The following is a 21246-nucleotide window of genomic DNA, read 5'->3' as shown; positions in this document are numbered from 1 at the left end:
TCATCTAAATATTATGAGAGAAAGGGAGAGAGATAGAATCCAGTTAGATGTTCACAAGGAAAGGAGACTCACGTCATCACTGATCTCGCCGCTGCATTGGACCACGTCGACAACGCTTGTATTCCTCTCACTCCAAGTGCTGTTGGCTGAACTGAAGAGCTTGGCGGTCTGAGGTACCGCCTTACATTCTTGGCCTTGCATACGGAGGAGTAGTGCTGGGATCCAGAGGTTCAAGCCGAAACCGCTGAAAAAGGGTACAAGAAAATGTTAATTCAACCTTGGAAAAAAAGAACGAAAAACTGACACAAATGATTATTGCTTATTACTTCCCGCAACCAACGCAACAATAGTTATTTGTACAACAAGAGATCAAAGTTTGATATTTCTTCGAGTGCTTATTTTGAGTCCCGTGCAAGCGAAAGACTCTATAGTAGATTCACGAGCGTAGCGAGTGAATCTAATTTAGAATCTTGAGCGTAGTAAGGGACTCAAAAGCGCATGAGATGTAAATAACTTTGATCTCGTGTAGTTCACAAAACTTTTCACCTCAGCAGTGAGAACATATTAGAGAACCCGAAAAATGTATTCCTTCTTCATCACTTACCTCTATTGACTCATGTTTTCTTAAGATATACCAACAATTAAATTTTCACCTCAACAGTTCGAACAAGGGTACTTTTTGCTACTTAAAAACAGTGAGCAAAATCGCATTTTGCTGATTTTGTCTCACTCAGTGAGCAAAATGCGATTTTGCTCACTGTTTTTAAGTAGCAAAGTACCCTTGTTCGAGCTGCTGAGGTGAAAAAATTATTAAATTGTACAACGGGACTTAATCGCGTATCTAAGTTTTTAAGATTTACCTCCGACGTTTCGAGGACGGCGTTGTCCCCGTGGTCTCGGAGAAGACTGGCTTAAGTTGACATCAGCATCTTCTAACCGCGCGAGTTTTTCGAACTACCCGCACTTGGTCTTGTTTATCCCCTTGAACGTTTTGCGCACTAGGTTTTGCGTCCTCGAAACGTCGGAGGTAAATCTTAAAAACTTAGATACGAGATTAAGTCCCGTTGTACAATTGAATAATGTGTAAAAATCGAAAGTTTAAATCAGTGCAACAAAAAATTATATTGATACATGTCATTCAAATTTGTTTCAGTTTCTATGGGTTTCCCGTAGTATTTAAATAAGAAAATAGGCCAGACCTCTAGGTACTTACTAGAAAAAATAGGAAACTTCTGGATGAGATTAGCTCAGGACCGGGACAAGTGGCGTACTAGAAGAGAGGCCTATGCTCAGCAGTGGACGACCAAGGGCTGATATGATGATTAACAAAACGCAGTAACATTAGCCAAGAACGTAACGCTACGGCTTACGTAGGCGGACAACGCGCGAACGCGGCGCGGCGCGGCGCGGCGAGGATGAAACAAACCGTTGATACGTATAGGTATGTCCTACTTGTACGTGAGCGATTTAGACGCGAAGCGGCGCGGCGGCCGCGCGGCGTTCGCGCGTTGTTCGCCTACGTAAGACGTAGCGTAACAGCTAAGATTGTAGGATTTGTAGGTTCTTAAAAAACTGGAGTTCATTGGAGGTTGGAGGATCATTGGAATAAACAGAAGCGACAAACTTGCCTACAAAACATGCATTTTCGCAGCTAGTTGATATAAAATGTAAGACAGTAACTTACGCAGCCATATTAGCGAAGAACGCGAAGAGGATAAGGCTGGATTTGACAGCGTAGCTCTTGGAGACGAAGATCTTCAGGTCCTTGAGGACTCCGATGAAGAGCGCCTTCGTTCTGCTTTCTTCCTCACCCAGCGACTTGCCGACGAAAATGTTATCTTGGATCAACTTCTTCACCTGTAATTCAACGTGTTCGGTAACAAAAATGATCTCTTTGTCAACAAACTTATACATATTTACGTAATAAACTACAAACAACTGTACAATATTCATCAAGGGGGCAAACAAACGACTCACACGCGGCATGCGATCGATCGCCGTGACGATAAAATAGCAGTATGTACTATGAAGTGTAACTGACCTTACATAACAGAATTTTAATAACACATTAAAAGTTATCGCAAGTTTACTTTACGCCCGTTTTCTTATTCTAAGTATAAAATTTTAAGAAAGGCTCCATTTCATTAGACTGCAGTACGTAATTTATTTATTGCGACTTTGGGACCTAATACTCATTTACAATAATTATAAACTATCTAAACTAGGTATGGTCACAGAATAAATAATAGGTACAGAAGGTTCACTCTCTTAGAAAATGCGTCTATTACGACAGATATGACCGCAAGGTGGCGCAAGCGCGAGTAGGGCTATAAACGCGAAGGCCCTTCAGGCGTCCGTTCCGTAGCGGTGCGCGGCAACTAAAGCCCTTGCTACACGGTCGCCGACAAGCCTTCTAACCGTCTGTCCTTGGTCTGACCTTGGTCAGTTTTGGTTAAATTTTGTTGGAAACAACTGTCTACACGGTCCGTCCAGACCAAGGCCACGCGGTCTGAGGGGCTTGTCGGCGACCGTGTAGCAAGGGCTTACTACTGCTAGTCACCAGTACTGGTGACGCCTGCATACTGTACTTGCAGCGGTGCGACGAAATCGGGGAGTGAGCCACGTCTGGTAAGTCGGGTTTGGGATGTCATGGAACCATCGGATAAAAGCTGTGGATGTAACGTCTACGGATATGATTGGCTCAATAACTGACCTTAAACTCCGTTGTCCCCCTGTTCTTCTTATGAATCCTTGCCAGAATCTTCAGAGCTTCATCGCTTCTGTTTGTATCAGACAGTAACCTAGGGCTCTCAGGAAGAGTCCAGGTCCAGATGCCGGCGATGAAGCCTGGGAGGCTGCAGACCACCAGCAGGAGGCGCCAGGAGTAGATGGGCAGGAGGGTGGTGTAGCCGATCTTGAATGGGATGATGAGCCACGCTATAGCTGTGGAGCAAATAATGGGTTGTCATCAGTGATAGTTAATTTTCCAGCAATTTGCAGTGCAGCATTGTTGGTTAAAAGCATCTGTATGCCCTACTCTAGGTGGAATAGATAATTAGGGTTAATAACAGTAATATTAACCTTAACCAATCCTCTCCCTAAAAAAAAAATAAGAAAATCCTTCATTTTTACTGTGCTGCACCAAAATTGCTGGAAAATTAACGATCACTGATAATAATGCTAGTTCCGACATCCATCAGTAAAAAAAAAAAACAAATTAGTTTGTGACATCAAACGTGATCAACTGATCATTAAATCGAAATTCTTATCAGTTAAATAAAAATGCTTATAACGCCGATATAAGGTGGAAATCAGATAATTATGACATTATAAATCTTGCTCCACGTCGTATGAATGATACAAATTAGTTGAGTATTTCGCATGTTTTACTTATCTATAATAAGCTATAAGATACATAGATCAACCTACATGAGGGATCGATGATCATCAAATCGGCCTGCCATAATAGAATCTGTGTCAACGGTGTACAAAGACCTAAATAGTATCCACATGCAACAATGCATAATAAATCCATTGTGGGAGCTAAGGCAACATAAATGGTAATTTCCGATCGTTTGCCAAAATTAGGTTATATTCTATAGACACATTATTTTTATAGTACACTTGAAAAAAAAAACAACGGGTGCAAACTCAGGGAGTGCCGGCAGAAGTGAAAACTCAATCACTATTGCAATATGTCTTCAGCACTATGTACCTATAATTGAGGTTAACGCCATCTAGCGTTATTTCGTCGCATTACTTGAAACCCCTAAGCACATAACTGTTAGTACTCGAGTTATATTAATACCAGTTAGATAAAAACTCACTAGGCATTTAAATCAATAAAGAAAAACTCAATGACATTGAAGTAACAGTTTTTCGATCAGGTCACGTGTCCGTCTTACGTCTTACGGTCACGTGACACCTGTTACGAGTTTAACATTTTTTCCCCATCACACAAAGTGCACAGCGCCGCTAAAGAAGTTTTCACTTCAACAAGATCTTAGGTACCTACATGTTTCATCATCATGTTTCATGTTAGGTCATGTTTCATTAAAAAGGTGGATTCATTTCACGTCACTACATTATTTTAGTTTCAATTGGCGTTTTCTGTCAACGATTGTTATCTTAGCTATGCCTCTTTGACTTTACGAATTAAGCCCCGTGAACGTTAAAGTTAAAACCTTGTTAAAACATAATACGTGTGTGGTCTGTGTAGTTCACATACAAAATGGCCTTGATCTCCAAATCGTCAGGCTTGACATGATAACACATTGTCATGTGTGCACTCGGCCGCATTTAGCAAAGTAAAAACTTTAGCGCTTCGCGACCGTGCGCCGTCTTGCATGAGTTGCGTGCTCCGTCTAACAGGTAAATGATCTGTGGCCTTGATCTCCAAATCGTTACGCTTGACATGATGACACATTGTCAGATTGTGATGTCAGTCATTTCTCGCCGTGGGCAATGCATTTAGCAAAGTCAACACTAATGCCGGGTCAATGAAAGTCTTGGCCTAAATATCAACAGATTTCTTTAGTATGAATATATTCATATCCTGCATTCTAAAAGTGAAAGTAGTTAGATTTTTTAAAATCAGATGTATGATGTGTTTGCGATTTCTTGTTACTTTATTATAAATATTTGAGACTCATGTTAATGTCAACGAGGCCTAACTGGGAAGAAGATGCTTAAGAGCCAACAGGAGCTAAGATTTAAATATTTTAGGTAAATATACCCGTCTCGCTAACGGAAGCGGCTCCTAAAACTAGTGCGATAAGGACAAGGCGAAAAATCCTGCGTAAAAATCTCAAATATCGAGGTTTCGTACTCGACTGTTTCCTCCTCCAAAACTTAACCAATCGTAACCAAATTTGGAAATCTAAATGATTATGACATTATCTGTGTCGGACCGTTTTGATTTTTTGACTAATTGATGTCAGTCTTGAATAGCACGCCTCTCATTGCGGCATAGTCAATTAGGCCATTTTGGCCAACCATTTTTGAAGGGCTCTAGCGCCTTAAAAACAAAAATATCAAAAAAAGCAAAACGGTCCGACACAGATATTGACAATATTAATCTGTGTTGAAAAAATCATTGCTCTAGCTTCAAAACCCACGGAGGAAACAGTCGAGTACGTTTGTATGGAGAAATGACCACTCCTGTTGGCTCTTAAAATAGGTACAAAAAAAATTATTTTCAAAATCACATACAAAAATTTAAAAATAAAAACTCATTTTGTTTATCGTATTTGAGGACAGTTGAAAAGCACGTTCTAGGGTCGAACCAAACTTTGCATATGGTTTTCAATAGCAAAATGTAATTGACACCATGAACGTCAGATCTCTGTGAAAATTCCAGTCAATTGTTGATACCATAAAATGGGGTGAGTAGGGTTCGCGGGGAGAGTTGGGTTATGAATGGGGAGAGAAGGGATGAAAGGAGGGTGAGATGGAATTTTAAGGCTACTGCTACAAAAATAATGTATTCCAATTTAAAATGGAGGTATAGTAATACTCATAATTAAAAAAATCGATCCAACGATCTTTCAAAATCACCTTTGTATGACCCAATTACGAGGGACTACGAGGTGAAGTGGGATTTCCTGTTTATCGTCAAAGTTATGAAATGGAACTACCCAAAATAAAATAAAAACTAAAATACAAACGTCCGAAACACTTATTATATACGTACACCATTCAGTTTGCATATGTAAAAATAAAACGTTATCGAGGTTTAAAATGTTTAAATGTCAGTTTTTCCCCTACTCACCCCATTTTACGGTAATTGCCGCATTTAGACCCTTCGTTTCTTCAAAGTCCGTGAATTTAGCTAGCGGACTCTAAGCTACAAATTGATCTAAAGTTTTTTTCCACTGGCAAGCAGTGATGAAGGATGACTCACGTTAGACCGGAGCTTCCCGCGCTTACTTTTCTATGACAGATGACAGATGACAGATCACCCCCGGCCACGGCCCGGTCTAACGTGAGTCGTCCCTTAGATGGCATTTAAACTCGAAACATTGATTAATTGATTGCACTAGCTATTACACAATTACAGATGTGCTCGCAGTCACGTCTGTAAGTAATTCTAACGATTCCGCCAATTTGACAAAACTACTTACGTCAGTTTCTGCTACTACAGAACATTTGAACTATTTAGTTTAGATTCTAGATTTTTTTTAACTAGCACGTACGAATACATTACAATACTAATTGCGTTAATTCATCGTAAATTGCAGATGATTAAACAGTCACTTTATAACAGATTCTAAGATTTTATTTAATATGTACCTACTTAAGAGGCCCACGAAACTAGCTACATATTCCTAAATACCTAACATGAAATTTGACATGAATATTCAAGGTGATATAGGTAATAAGTTTAACATACAAAACTACCACTCGCTTTATATTCTTTGAGATTCTTGATCGAACTAAAGCCTGACCAATATATATATGATCATTGTCAAGAGGGCGCTGTTATTCTCATGTATAGGGTGACAGTTCAGGATAGTACGAAAAAAATTGTTCCAGTGAGATTCCACAACATGGCGCGAGATCATATATTCCTGGTCAGGCTTTACATATTTTACTTTTTTCGACTTTCCCTTCGATTTTCTGTATCTTCATCAAAACCCTGAAATACAAAATTGAGATGTCCTTAAGGTAGTATCTCAGTCTCATCGATTCCGACTTCTATATTAAAACTTTAAAATTATGGGATTATAATATTACCTGGTAATATCAGCCAAGCTCCGACGAAACTCATGCCCACTATGGTCAGATAAAACTGCCGTCTCCTCTCCCCAACCAGGTCGGACATGTATGTAAACGTTAGCGTTGATGGACCACCTGCAAACATACATTTGTCAATTTAACCAAAGGATAGATATTGCTCTTTATGTTTTTCTGCAGCAGAAAATGACCGAAGAACGCCGGGCCAGGTCGGAGCACACTTTAGGTCTTTAGTTCTCAAGTCGAGCTAGTTGATCTACAATTAGAGTTTCCAGACGTCAGGAATTTTCCTGACATGTCTGAAATTTAGGCCGTTTGTCAGGAATGCGACCGGAATATGAAATTGTCAGGAATTTTAATTATGATTTTATAATTTCCTTTTCTATTGTCAGTTGACCAACCACGGTTTAGTTCAGCATCAGCACCTACTAGCCATCAATAGTCCAATAGTTCAATAAGTTTACTTACATATAAGCCAAGAGCCACGACTGGAATTCCGTTGCTGGAATCATGTCGTAGCTCGATGTTTTTTTGTAAAAAAATAACAACACTTCCATCGCATAACATTCGCAACTCAGGAATTTTGTCAGGTAATTCAAAATTTGTATCTGGTAGCCCTACCTACAATAGAAAAATCATTAAAAACACACACACACATCCTAAGTGTAAGGCCTGAGTGGACGCTCGACGCGGAGCGTTCGGCGGGGCGTGCAGCGTGGCGTCGGGCTCACAAGTAATTTGAGCAGCGTGTAGTAAGACCGCTCCTATACGTGTGCATTTGTTTAACATGCACGTCGCACGCCCCGCCCCGCTGCACGCCCAACTCGAGCGTCCACTCAGGCCTTACACTAATATAAGACAAAACTAACCTATTAAGAAACCATTAACCGATCTAGCCACCAGCAACCACCGGTAATCCGCCACAGTGCTCTGGGCCAGCGTCAGCACGCCATCCAGCAGCAGCGTCATTGTAAGCGTGTTCCGTCGGCCGAACACGTCGCCCACGATGCCCCAGAAGAACGCGCTGGCTACGCCACCTGGAAGCAAAAGAAAGCATTAAAAGTGGGTTTAATTATACTGAAATACGTGGCAAAAACCAGGAGAGTGTTAGAAATCTCTTACAGGGTTTATAGCTGATCAGAATTATTAGGTCATCATTCTCTTGTCGGTGGAGTATCTTCCAGCATTCCCTATCTTGCGCCAGCTCTTTGATTTTTTGATACTACACGACCCCTACTTTTTCTTTTACTTGTTCTAAAGGGGCCCACTGATTAACAGTCCGCCGGACGGTATCGGCCTGTCAGTTAGAACAAAAAGTATTTTCTGGCTATCCGGACCATTTCAGCGTGAGTCATCCATACCTATAAATGTGACCATGAAGAAGAAACTTCAGCCAGTGTCAAATATAAGCAAATGATGTTATAATACTTATAATGGCGTCCCACATACGTTCTTGTATATATTATATGTGAGTCACCCGGGTGGAAAACGTCCGTCTGGGCGTTCCAGGTACCGCTGGAGTGACGAAGCCCAAAAAGTCCTGTCCACCCCCGGAATACCCAACTGGCGTGAAGTGGCGCAGGATAGGGCAGAGTAGCGCTCTCTTGTGTCAGAGACCAAGATCCCTTTTAGGTCACTGAGCCAGTGATGTATGTATGTATGTTATAATGTGACGCTTGAAACGTGGAAAGCCATGGACACGACGACTTCTATTATATAAACATTACTGTGTATTTATTACCAATACGTGTAGGTATGTGATGAATTGATGATGATGATCGAAGCCGCAAGAAAATCTAGTTTTAAATAATGACTGGACTAAGTGGCACTAACCATAAACAGTTTTTCTACCGCTAGACTAATAGGTTGAAAGTATTAAACGAAAGTAGCCTGGATCTACTAGTTTACTTAAGTATATACTAGGCCGAGAGAAAATCCCGCAAACGACCTAAATTGATTATCTTTTAGTCTGCCAATTTTATACCTACTGATTTATTTTATATGAATGTCAAACACATTTTTTGATAAAACTCAAAACAGTCACAATTAATTAATTTATTCTTACCAATTAAATTATTAGTCCAATCGAATCTAGGTCCGTGTATAGAGGACACCCTACTGATTCGCCTGAATCTAAAATTCAGCCAGTTATTTCTATACATACATACACATACATACACATACTCATACATATACATATATGTACATACAGGGGCACGCTCTCGTTTCGGAGGCCAAGATTCACTTTAGATCACTGGGCTAAAATAGTTATACAAGACACTTATGCCAATTGAGATCAAAAATATGCATCGGTGCATAAAGGAATTCCATTGTGTAACAATATCAATAACATTCAGTTTTCTAAACCCAATCGTGTAATATGAGTAATATGACAACTCTGCCGCCTGTTCATAATACCCGTATAAGTATGTACTAATTTACTGTTATGGGACTTTTGCGGATCATTAGCACTTTGGTGTAAATTTTATAGATATTCCGCGTAATGTTTGGGTTAGTACCGATGTAGACATTTCCTAGTAAATGAGCTTCAAATACTAGCTTGTTACTAGGAGAACAATTTAGTATAAATTTAGGCCTGAAAAAATTACTAAATAGTGAAAGTGGAATGCCTTCTAAAAATTTTAATGCATAGAACATACCTAAAATGACTGATTTAAGAAAATCACAGACTGATTCAATTTAGCTCTATGGGACTGCGCGTTGGGAGACATGCCACCTGGTGGTTTAAATGAGAAACTTAAACTTGACATTGACACTTCAAGAAAATAAGCAGATGCTGCCCCCTACATTACACACAAGCTTTCCAGCTTGTTTGTTTACACTTCGATCACATTTCTATCGGCTATCTCATTCCCCCGCATAAGTAGACAGAAGACAGAAGATTTTTTTGAAGTGAAAACTTCTTTAGCGGCGCTGGGCACTTTATGAGGTGGGGAAAAAATGATAAATTCGAGACAGCGTAAAGCGATCATGTGACCGTAAGGTTTATATGGCCACTCATTTAGATGGTATTTAAATCAATAAAGAAAAACTCAATGACATTACATGAAAAAGGTTCTAATCTTGTACGGGCTGAAATACGGGGATCTCACATTCTAACTTTATATCACTCAAATATAATTCAATAAAGCTACATCTTGATGAAATCGCTAATAAAAGTGAACTCTAGTACTGGTGAATAAAACTCAAAATATCATGATCAAATATATTTTTCACCAGGTGAAAATTTAATTGTTGGTATATCTTAAGAAAACATGAGTGAATAGAGGTAAGTATGAAGAAGGAATACATTTTCGGGTTCTCTAATATGTTCTCACTGCTGAGGTGAAAAATGTTGTGTACTACACGAGATCAAAGTTATTTACATCTCGTGCGCTTTTGAGTCCCTTACTACGCTCAAGATTCTATTATGGAATCTTTCGCTTGCACGGGACTCAAAATAAGCACTCGAAGAAATATCAAACTTTGATCTCTTGTTGTACAAATAACTATAGATGCGAGGTATGCAAGGTAACTTTACAATTTCTATTCGAATTTTAAACAATAAACGCTACAAATTTAAGCTCACTGGCCAGCAATTTCGGAACTAAAGTTTTTCAATATAAAGGAGGATGGGTCAATTATACATAGTGCTGCAAACATTATGGACTAGTCATTGAGTTTTCACTTCTGTCGGCACTCGTCGGCGAGTGCAACCCGTTGTTTTTTTTCTATCTGTGGCTTTTTTACCAATTTGCCAAATAATAGTCCAATCTTACCTTATCCTACTTGTAATTGGCTACATGACTTTTTTTTTTTATGGTATCAATCGATCGGGTTTGTTTTTAGGATCAAATGTCTATATGGGACCCATTGCATTAAAGTAACACAAAAGTCAGAAATTGTAGTCAAAGTCCGACAGTCGCACTTCACTCGCGAAACGTCCTATACAAAACGCCCAGAGGCCGTGACGTCATCGCCCATCTTGTAGTATGGACAAAACAAGAAAATTGCGTTTTTGTCGGTGAAATATTGCGTTTATGTATATAGTTGCTGTACAATATTTTTTTGAATGAAATGTAAGGAATCGAATGGTACCCTTACTTTTGTCGTTTTTGGAAGTTAAAAAAAACTTAAATTTTGAAACTTTCAGGTCCTGTAATTTTGTAATTTTTCAATATTTAATTTTAATATCCACATTATTGTGATAAATTGCTCGTTTGCTATCTATTTTACTAGATTTTGTTATAAAATTCAACATGTGTCATCATCCCTATTGTACGATATTTGCGAATCTACGATGACTGTTCAAAAGGAAGTAGCTACCCAAAGTGTAAAATTAGCGAAGGCGTGGTACTACGCGACATGTCGAATTATTGGCCACTAGAGCAAGTAACTACGAGTATAATATATATCTATTTTAATACCTATACCAGGCGGCCTAGCCAAGGTGACAATCGCTTGCGCTTCGCCATCGAATCGCTTGGTGTCTCTCTATCACTCTTCCTTATTAGTGTGACAGTGACAGTTGCGTTTCATTCGCTACGTAGCGTTAGCGATTGGCATATTATCTATGGGGCCAGGAGGCCTAGCCAAGATGACAATTCGTTAATAGAAAACGTCGATCGAAACTTAATGAAAATAGTCACTTTTCGTAGCATCTGTCATCCCGATACATGTTTTCTTTTCGTTTGGCATCTTGGCTAGCCCTAACAGTGCTAACATAACATGTGAAACAAAAAAATAAATTATCATAAATGGGTTCGTTCTAGATCTAAATATAAAGTACTTACCTACAAACTGGGATAACACATAATTATATGCCTATATATAACTTATACAGGAAAATAAGTTTGTTATCACGCGAAATCAACAGGCCTTATCAAATAGGAACAAAGAAATAAACCTCATGTTGGCACCAATTGTTGCCAAATATTCACCGAACACTACAACAATGATTGAAAGGCGATTATTATTGATTGTAAGTCAATATTGTGTCACCCCTTAACACCGCCTACGCCCAGACAGAGATACATTGATTGAGTAAGATGCGTAAAATCTAAGACAATTTCGTGCTTCGAATTTGACAGATAAACGAGATGGCGCTGTACTCACAGCAGACCTCCGTACTTTTTGCGGTAACTCTGACTGTCAAAAGTTGACGTTTCACAATTCCGTGACAGCAAAACATATATATGGCGCAGTACAGAGCCATCTGTTTTGGATGTCAAACTGGGCACGTTTTTTGTTAGACTTGACCTCTCTATAACAATTTTGAGTGATTCACGGTTAGGTTAGTATTCCGGTCGATATAAACTTATATTACAATCTCTCTGTATTACAATCAATTCTCTTTGGCCCAGATATTGTTTTGAAGATGTTTACAGATGGTTACCAAATCTGGCCAGGGCAGAAGCCATTATCGGAGGTTTTTTTGTGTATACTTAACTCTTTATTTCGCAATATACATAGGTTGGAAACAACATATTATAACTTTTGACCCTCTTTTTAGATTTTTTTAACCAGAATCCAAGACAGAGGCTTAAACTCACTGCATAATGCAGTATTTTAGCAAACCAGGCAGACCTACTTCTATAGAGAGTGACATGAACTATAGAAGAGAAGGGAAAAATTAAGTTAAAGTTTAGGGCAGCAATTGTAAAGGCCTAACCGAAGCGAGGCCGTTCATTAACACGAGGCTAACACTTCCCATTCTTGAAAAAGTATAGTACAGTAAAGAGTGAGGGAGATGATACTCACCGCACATGAATGCCATATTGACTAGTCCCGCCAGGTAGGTAGTTAGCTGCAGCTCGCACTTGGCCGCTGGCAGCACGTACGACATGACGCAGTTCTGGACGCCCGTCGTGAAGAACGCGCACGCGCAAGCGCCGAGCGCTGCGCGGCTGAAGCGCCCGTACCCTAAACAAAACCAGTAAATTAAAAAATGCTTGATATGTATTCTTGAAAGAAAGAAAGAAAATACATTTATTTAAAGAAATGAAGACATACAGGTATAAAAAAACATTGGACGTTAAAATAGGACCCTACCCCCGAAAATAGGACCCCCCCCCCCATTCAGCATAATGCCGCGGGTTTTCAGTGGGGACCTGACTTAAAATTACGAGTATGATTTCTTCTTTAAGATAATAATATAAGTAATATACTTTAAGGTAATACTAAATAGACGACCGGTCTGGCCTATTGGGTAGTGACCATGCCTGTGAAACCGATGGTCCTGAGTTTTAATCCCGATAAGGGCATTTATTTGTGTGATGAACACTAAACTCTGTTCCTGAGTCATAGGTGTCACCTATGTGTATAAGTATGTATTTATCTATATACCTACATAAGTAGTCTTGGAATACAATGACATAAACACAATTATATAATTCATTAAATTAAATAATTCATTTCGTTCTAGAAACAATAATACCTACATTACCTACAAGCAACAAGTTATATAATGGTAGGGGAGTCCAAGAGGGGATTTTTGTGTTTACTCGAGCGCGTCAGATTAAGATAATTATGAGTGATATCTTGCTACCCCGTGTAGTCTACCTTTACCCCTTTTAGCCATATGTTGAGCCCTTGGTTGGTGGGGGATTCAACAAATTGTTAAGCAGATTGGGGATTCGTCATATTAGTCCATGCGCTATAATTGTGCTATTACTAAATCTGATAATTATTTGCACGCATTTCCTTAATCTGACGGTTACAATGTAAAAATTAGGCATCAAACTTGTGTTCGTCAGATTAAGAAAATGCCTACAAATAAGTGTTATATTAAGTTATAGAAAAAATATAGAATTAACGTGGACAAAAACGACCAAACCCACAAACTGCTTTATAACGATTTTTTTAACCCTCCACCAACCTCCAGAAATTTATAAAAATTGTAGACGCCTTCCGGCTTGCTGGAAAAAAAAACTTTATATAACTTTTTTTTCTTCTTATCATCGAATATTTCGATTTCAATAGGTCTGTACGACGGTCGAATAAGTACACATTTAGCATCGTCGCTCCCCAACTATAACAGGTCATAACAATACGGCATAAAAACCATAAACGTTTTACGATCAATTGATTGACATAAACATTAAGTAACGTAACCTTCGGGTTACCGCAAGGGTTGAGGCAAGTCCGCAGCATAGTATGATTATCTCATTCTGCCCTAGTAGCACGGTCGCATTTTTATCGTTTGTCACCATGCCTATCACGTTCTAACAAGTATGTAAGTGCGAAAGTGACGGGCATAATGATAGTCGATAAAAATGGAACCATGCTGAGCCCGCTGGTGGTGCAAAAAATAGTAGTTTATTTACAAATGTATTATAAATCCTCCGTAATGCGTCCAATTTTTGATACCAAAAGTTTTAGAAAAGAAATATATACAAATATAATATAGCCTGTACATAAAAACTAGCCAACTCAATTCCTGAACTTTAATTACAACTCAAGTGAACCAGAACTTGGCACTCTTATAGATATCAGTTCTTTTGCTGGCGAAGTCAACGACGACGCATTTTCTTAATTTTGGAGAAATTGAACTTGGCTCTCATTTCACATTTAATGTTTTTGATGAGATATATGTTGTTACTGATAACCTATGACAATTATTAAAAACCGTTTAACATTTAATCACATACAACAACATAAGTATAAAGTAATAATAAAGTAAATGCTGCCAGGTATATTTGGTACTATGCCCCTGGGGCCCTCTTTAGATATAAATTTTTAGTTTTCCTTTTTTAAGTAGTAGTTTTAGTTTTGTAGGTAGTTTTATTTAGGTTACTTCGTTGTTACTTGATTGTTTATGACGAATATCTTGTTATTTCAGAATATCGTTTCAAAATGAGACCGTAACTTCCATTACATGGCGGTGGCTACATTCATGATCTGATTCATTTACACAGAATAGACAACTCTTCAGTTCTACATAACTGACACAAACTGGGTTTTAGTTATGAAATTGATACAAAGGCACGCGCCTACTCATCGTCAATTACGTAATTAACAATACATTTAAATTTCAAAATAACTCTTATCCGCACGTTGAATGAATTGTTTGGCATAACAGCGGCCGTTCGCATAACATGGCTGCCTCATAGCGTAGCTAGAGGAGTCATAACATAACACAGCATGCCGAACTGTTATGAAGCTGCCATCTCTTTTTGTTGACGGATATCATCATCTTCCTCGCGTTGTCCCGGCATTTTGCCACGGCTCATGGGAGCCTGGGGGTCCGTTTGGCAACTAATCCCAGGAATTGGCGTGGGCACTACTTTTTACGAAAGCGACTGCCATCTGACCTTCCAACCCAGAGGGTAAACTTGGCCCTTATTGGGATTAGTCCGGTTTCCTCACGATGTTTTCCTTCACCGAAAAGCGACTGGTAAATATTAAATGATATTTCGTACATATAAGTTCCGAAAAACGCATTGGTACGAGCCGGGGTTTGAACCCGCGACCTTCGGATTGAAAGTCGCACACTCTTATCGATAGGCTACCAGCGCTTGCCCTTGTTTTGTTGACGGATATGTGATGATTAATATGAATTTAGAAAGTATATCCGTGATTAGTAAGGCCCGGAAAACGCCCCTCATTTTGAAAAGTATTAGGATCAATTTACGAGTCGAAAATGTTCGTTTACGGTCTACGGATGTCATTGGGGCATGTTTAATTGTTGATATTAGTATCGTCGGGTGAGAATACGTTTGTGCCATACTCCACCTACATTGGTTTACAGGAGAGCGAAAAGAAGCAAAAAAAATGTTTCTCGAAAAGTTTTACATTTAGGAAATATTGAACTTATTTAACATTTAGGCACATATGTTTTATACATAGTATCATACGAATATTGTGAACACAGTGGTAATCATGAAATAAAAGCATTTATATTATTGCCATATCCATTTTTAATGAGTAAATGTTAAACGTACAATGTATGATATGACACAAAAGTGTTGGATATGTCACACTTTTGTGATAATTTTCTATTAACTGAGTGTAAATATAAATATCCTATACTAAAATGCGAATATGGCACAACATTTTTCAAAAATGTTATTTTTCAAAAACCGATTAGTGTCATATAACTCATATAGCATATTTTTTGTTATTTTAGAAATAATTAAAAAACGGTTTTGCTCAAAAACGTATATGGCACAAACGCATTCTCAGCCGCCGGTATTGGACGACGCTACGGAGCCACGCTGTTACGTCGTCACCCAAATCTAATTATGCTTAGTTAATTTGTCATTGGTTTTTATTTGTAGTTTTATTTGTTTCCTTGTATCTTGTTTCGCAGTTTCACAGTGCCTTAGTTTTTACTGTAATGCTGTGACACTTATTTGAGTAATAAATAAATAAAATAAATAAAGAAGTCTGTGTTGTACGGAACAGGGTAATGTTTTTAAAATGACGGGCCGTTTTTCCGAGCCTTGGTGATTAGTTACAAAGAAAATATCTGGGAGGATATTTGGTGGGACCTGGGAGTCTGGGAAAACATAAAAAACTCAAAAATACTAATAAGACCTAGCTAGATTGATTTTTCGCCCCCAAAAACCCCCATAGGGGAACGGGGGGTAATGAGAGCGGTCGGGTAATGAGAGCGATGGTATTTTACCGAAAACTACCCCTATTGGCGCACGAGTGACCACTCGGGCGCGTTCGTCGACCTTCGGGAATGTTCGTGTAACACGGCCGACTCGTTGGTGTGCACTGTGCAGCATTGAGTCACAGGAGACGAGACGGTTGTTTGTTTTTCGTTCCGTGCTTATAAAAAAGTTCAGATTGTCAGCGACGAGATAGGTGCATGGAAATATGATATTGTTGAACAAGTTTGTACTAATTGCATACACAAATTAATCATATATCAAGTGCCATTCATTCGATTCTGGTAGAAAACTGAATAAAATACTTATTTATGCAGGTAATTATTTATCAAAATGGAGGTAAGCGGGTAATGGGAGCCTAGGATTTATCTAAAGATCTATCTAAAGATCTGAAGGATCTAAACTAAAGGATCTAAAGAATTATCTTTATCAGCAAAGTAAGGTTTTGTTGATTTAGTTATGGTAAAAATCATATCCAGCAAGATTCTAAATTATGGCTCTCATTACCCTTATGAAAATTTATTAGGCTCTCATTTTCCGAAGTGTGGGGTAATGAGAGTGAATGACTTTTGTTATATTTTGATTTGTTTTTCCAAAAAGCATATCTTTAGCAGGTTCAAAACGTGATAATCTGATACTCATATAAACAATTAAGGTTTATGTTCATACTTGAAATATATTATAATTTAAACCTATGTCGTTTTTATTAACAATTTTCCTTAGTAGGCTCCAATTACCCCCCGCTCCCCTATAGCAAACTTCATCGAAATCGTTAGAGCCGTTTCCGAGATCCCCGAAATATATATATATAAATATACAGGGTGTCCCAAGAAGTAGTGATATACTGAAGCTGGGAGGTAGAGGACCTAGAGGGCTATCTGAATCACCCCCATGTATGTTCCGCGATTTTTCGTATTTTCGGAGTTATGATTTTTTTTTAATTTTTCACCTATCACCGAGTACGATGAGATTTTTATTTATGGTGACGTGAATTATTGCGGTAGATGCTTTATTTTTTTTGTGTGCTAAGCTGATAGGCCAATTCAGTATGGTAACATTTACTATCGTTAGATCTCTGAATGGAATTAAAAAAAAAATTAATGCCAAGAAAGATAAAATTACCCAGTATGTTTTATTTTTCTAAGCGCCCTTGAAGTTGTGAACATACTGGGTAATTTTATCTTTCTTGGCATTAATTTTTTTTTTAAATTCCATTCAAAGATCTAACGATAGTAAATGTTACCATACTGAATTGGCCTATCTATCAGCGTAGCACACAAAAAAATCAAGCATCTACCGCAATAATTCACGTCACCATAAATAAAAATCTCATCGTACTCGGCGATAGGTGAAAAATTAAAAAAAATCATAACTCCGAAAATACGAAAAATCGCGGAACATACATGGGGGTGATTCAGATAGCCCTCTATGTCCTCTACCTCCCAGCTTCAGTATATCACTACTTCTTGGGACACCCTGTATAAATAAACAAATAAATAAACAAGAATTGCTCGTTTAAAGGTATTAAGATAGATATAGATTCAGACGAGTTGAAGCACATTTCGGAGTGAGATGTAATAGGTAATAGGTAGGTTATACTTCCGCATTTGATGACGATTCAATTGTATGCTAAAATAGAGTTGATTTGAAGCTCGTAAGGTACAAAAGTAATGTCCTTTTTCGGAAAAAAAAAACAACCTTAATTGTGGCTCTATAGTGAAATCATCATCATCATCATCATCATCTCCTAGCCGTTTTCGGCCACAGCGACTGCTATCTACCGCTGAGAGCGTCGCTGGTTCGCTCTCAGGTGACTGACATAGCCAATCTTTGCAGCACATGCACGGCCACACTCGCTGCAGGTCAGCACCCCTCCGACGTAATTATATGTGATGGCCACATGTGGTCTGGCCTTTAGCTCGCCATGCTTAGTGAAATAGGGTACAAGTCTCGCGCAGCCTAGGTTAAAAAGGGTATAAGTTTCATATACACTATGCCCTTTTTGGATACGTCTGCAATTGTTTAACATGGACGTCTCGCCAGACGCCCGCTAGTCTACTGAGTTGGCAACACACACGATTGGCAACGAAGCTTCCGAACTTTGTGGTTTAAGGGGCCCTCAGATTACCAGTCCGCGGGCGATATCAGCCTGTCAGTTGTTCGGAACTATCACCTTTTGCGTTTAACTGACAGGCCGATATCGTCCGACGGACTGGTAATAAGCGGGCCCCTTTACAACCAATTTATAACCGTGTAATGGATGGTTGGCACCCAACTACAACCAAAACCAAAGTTAAGGTCACATCATCTGATGCTTTGGTTACCAGCTGTGTAGGGCTTGGACCGTCGGATGCTTGGTTACCAGCAGTGTAGGACTTGGGTTGGTTGCTTGGTTACCAGCAGTGTATAGGGCTTCGACCGTCGAATGCTTGGTTACCAGCAGTGTAGAGCTTGGATTGAATGCTTGGTTGCCAGCAGTGTAGGACTTGGACCGCTAGATGCTTGGCTACCAGCAGTATATAGGGCTTGGACCGTTGGATGCTTGGTTACTAGCCCTCACCTCACCCCTGTTCGTAATTCCCAAGACCAGCACAATGACACTAGTCACTAGTCCTCTATATGTCGCACTTAACCATATTAATAACATTATTTTACATAATCCCACTCTTGACATATTCTCACAAACAGAACCGAAATTCCTAGCCACAACAGCCCGCTATCTAGAGTCCATATCTACGCCCACAACTATTAATATTAATTAATTTTAGTGATAAGCATATTATAATTACATAATTTTAATGCATAGGTTTGTAACCCATAGCTTGCATGTTTGGTTTAACCGTCAATGTAAAGTTGGTTAATAATAAATAAATAATAACTAGCAGTCTAAGGGCTTGGACCGTTGGATACTTGGTTGCCAGCAGTATAGGGCTTGGGTTGGATGCTTGGTTACCAGCTTGTAGTATGGGCCTAACGCACTAATATTCTTATTATCTCATATTATTATCTCAAACTGTCAGCATCTCGCTATCGTCTCAAACAACAACATACAAACGTGTACGTGTTTATTAACATCGCAGATAACTGCGGTGTATCTCGGCACGTTTCTACCGTTCCTATAGTTGCCTAGGAGAAATGCTGACGGATATAATGTCGAATTATGTATTGCTACATGATTATTAGGAAAGATTGAATTAACCCCTCATGCGCCTTGTCCCGTGTACGTCCCAGACAATTTGGACTGTAATTAACAGTTGAAAGGTTATTAATTCAGTAGCAACTTTTCAGCAAGGGCGTTCGAGGGGTTAACAGTCTGATTAACCCACCGCCGAAAAGCCGCTGCCATACAATCGATGGTTCATTTTTGTCATTGTTTTCATTTTTAGGGTTCCGTACCCAAAGGGTAAAAACGGGACCCTATTACTAAGACTCCGTTGTCCGTCCGTCCGTCCGTCCGTCTGTCACCAGGCTGTATCTCACGAACCGTTGAGACGAGACAGTTGAAATTTTCACAGATGATGTATTTCTGTTGCCGCTGTAACAACAAATACTAAAAACAGAATAAAATAAAGATTTAAGTGGGGCTTCCATACAACAAACGTGATTTTTGACCGAAGTTAAGCAACGTCGGGCGGGGTCAATACTTGGATGGGTGACCGTTTTTTTGTTTGTTTTTTTTGCTTGTTTTGCTGTATTTTTTGTTGATGGTGCGGAACCCTCCGTGCGCGAGTCCGACTCGCACATGGCCGGTTTTTAAAATACTTGCTTAAGGGCACTGATGATCAGTCCGCCATGAGTCCGCCGGACAATATCGGCCAGTCAGTTGTGCGGAGCTGTCACCTTTTGCGTTGAACTGACAGGCCGATATCGTCCGGCGGACTGATCATCAGTGGGCCCCTTTAAATTACTAATTTTGAAATTTTTGAGTTTTAAGTAAAAATCACGTCACAAACTGTGGGCGTTTTTTTTTTAAGTTGTCCCCTACACTTTTTTTTAAAATTTGGGATTTTTTATGTTATTTCTACTCAGAATCACGAGCTCTTTCTATCCTAATAGGAGAAAAAAAGTGTCCTAAGGTTTTTATTTCCATTCCGTCACCTTTTTTCATAGACTTTGTATGGCGGTCGCGGAATGGAAAGACCGAAAAATGTATGGAAATTTGGGACACTTTTTTTCTCCTATTAGGATAGAAAGAGCTCGTGATTCTGAGTAGAAATAACATAAAAAATCCCAAATTTGAAAAAAAAGTGTAGGGGACAACTTTAAAAAAAACGCCCGTATACGGATTTTACGGATTAAACAATAGCGGACTTAAGAATTCAAAAATATCATAAATTGACATATATCACAGGAGAAGGCCATACATCGTCTCGTAGAACCTCAAGCAGTCATCACACACGTCTATATAACCATCCAGGCCCCGTAGACAACACGCCAATCGCTAACGCTCCGTAGCGAACGAAACGCAACTGTCACTGTCACACTAATATGGAAGAGTGAGTTCTATTCGATGGCGAAGCGATAGCGATTGTCACCTTGGCTAGGCCGCCAGGAACCATCTAATTGTAAGTTCATAATCGGGTTCAATGACCTCACCACTAATAGTGATAAGCACATTACCTCCCCATTTGCACCGCAAGTAACTTGAGATAGTAGAACTCATTATATAAAGTGCTTGAAGTAAATCTATTTAGGTATATAGTAATAGTAGCATTAGTAGCATGCCGTGCTATATAATAGGGTAGTTTATGTGACTGCTACATAATGAAGGGCATTAAAATACGGGTGTGGGTTTATGAAACGAAAAGAGTTTTTAGGGTTCCGTACCCAAAGGCTAAAAACGGGACCCTATTAGGGTTCCGTACCCAAAGGGTAAAAACGGGACCCTATTACT

The 21246-nt window shown here is 39.1% G+C and overlaps 2 protein-coding genes across 2 annotated transcripts in view; both read right to left on the bottom strand.

Moving 5' to 3' along the window:
* Positions 1–20651, bottom strand: part of LOC134662013 (synaptic vesicle glycoprotein 2A-like) — a 93562-nt gene extending 72911 nt beyond the window's left edge. The window contains exon 1 of the mRNA XM_063518253.1: positions 20645–20651. The gene's annotated coding sequence lies outside the window, so the exon portion shown is untranslated. The remainder of the gene's footprint in view (positions 1–20644) is intronic.
* The window catches only part of LOC134662006 (synaptic vesicle glycoprotein 2B-like), a 29297-nt gene that overhangs the window by 1890 nt on the left and 6161 nt on the right, over positions 1–21246 (bottom strand). Inside the window, exons 3-8 of the mRNA XM_063518245.1 lie at positions 12496–12657; positions 7605–7772; positions 6736–6852; positions 2714–2943; positions 1685–1857; positions 73–244 (exon numbers count right to left, since the gene is read on the bottom strand). Of these exons, the coding sequence (XP_063374315.1) occupies positions 73–244; positions 1685–1857; positions 2714–2943; positions 6736–6852; positions 7605–7772; positions 12496–12657 (1022 nt within the window). The remainder of the gene's footprint in view (positions 1–72; positions 245–1684; positions 1858–2713; positions 2944–6735; positions 6853–7604; positions 7773–12495; positions 12658–21246) is intronic.

The sequence above is a fragment of the Cydia amplana genome, chromosome 2, assembly GCF_948474715.1.
Source record: "Cydia amplana chromosome 2, ilCydAmpl1.1, whole genome shotgun sequence".
NCBI lineage: Eukaryota > Metazoa > Arthropoda > Insecta > Lepidoptera > Tortricidae > Cydia > Cydia amplana.
This window is presented reverse-complemented; position numbering and strand designations above follow the sequence as displayed.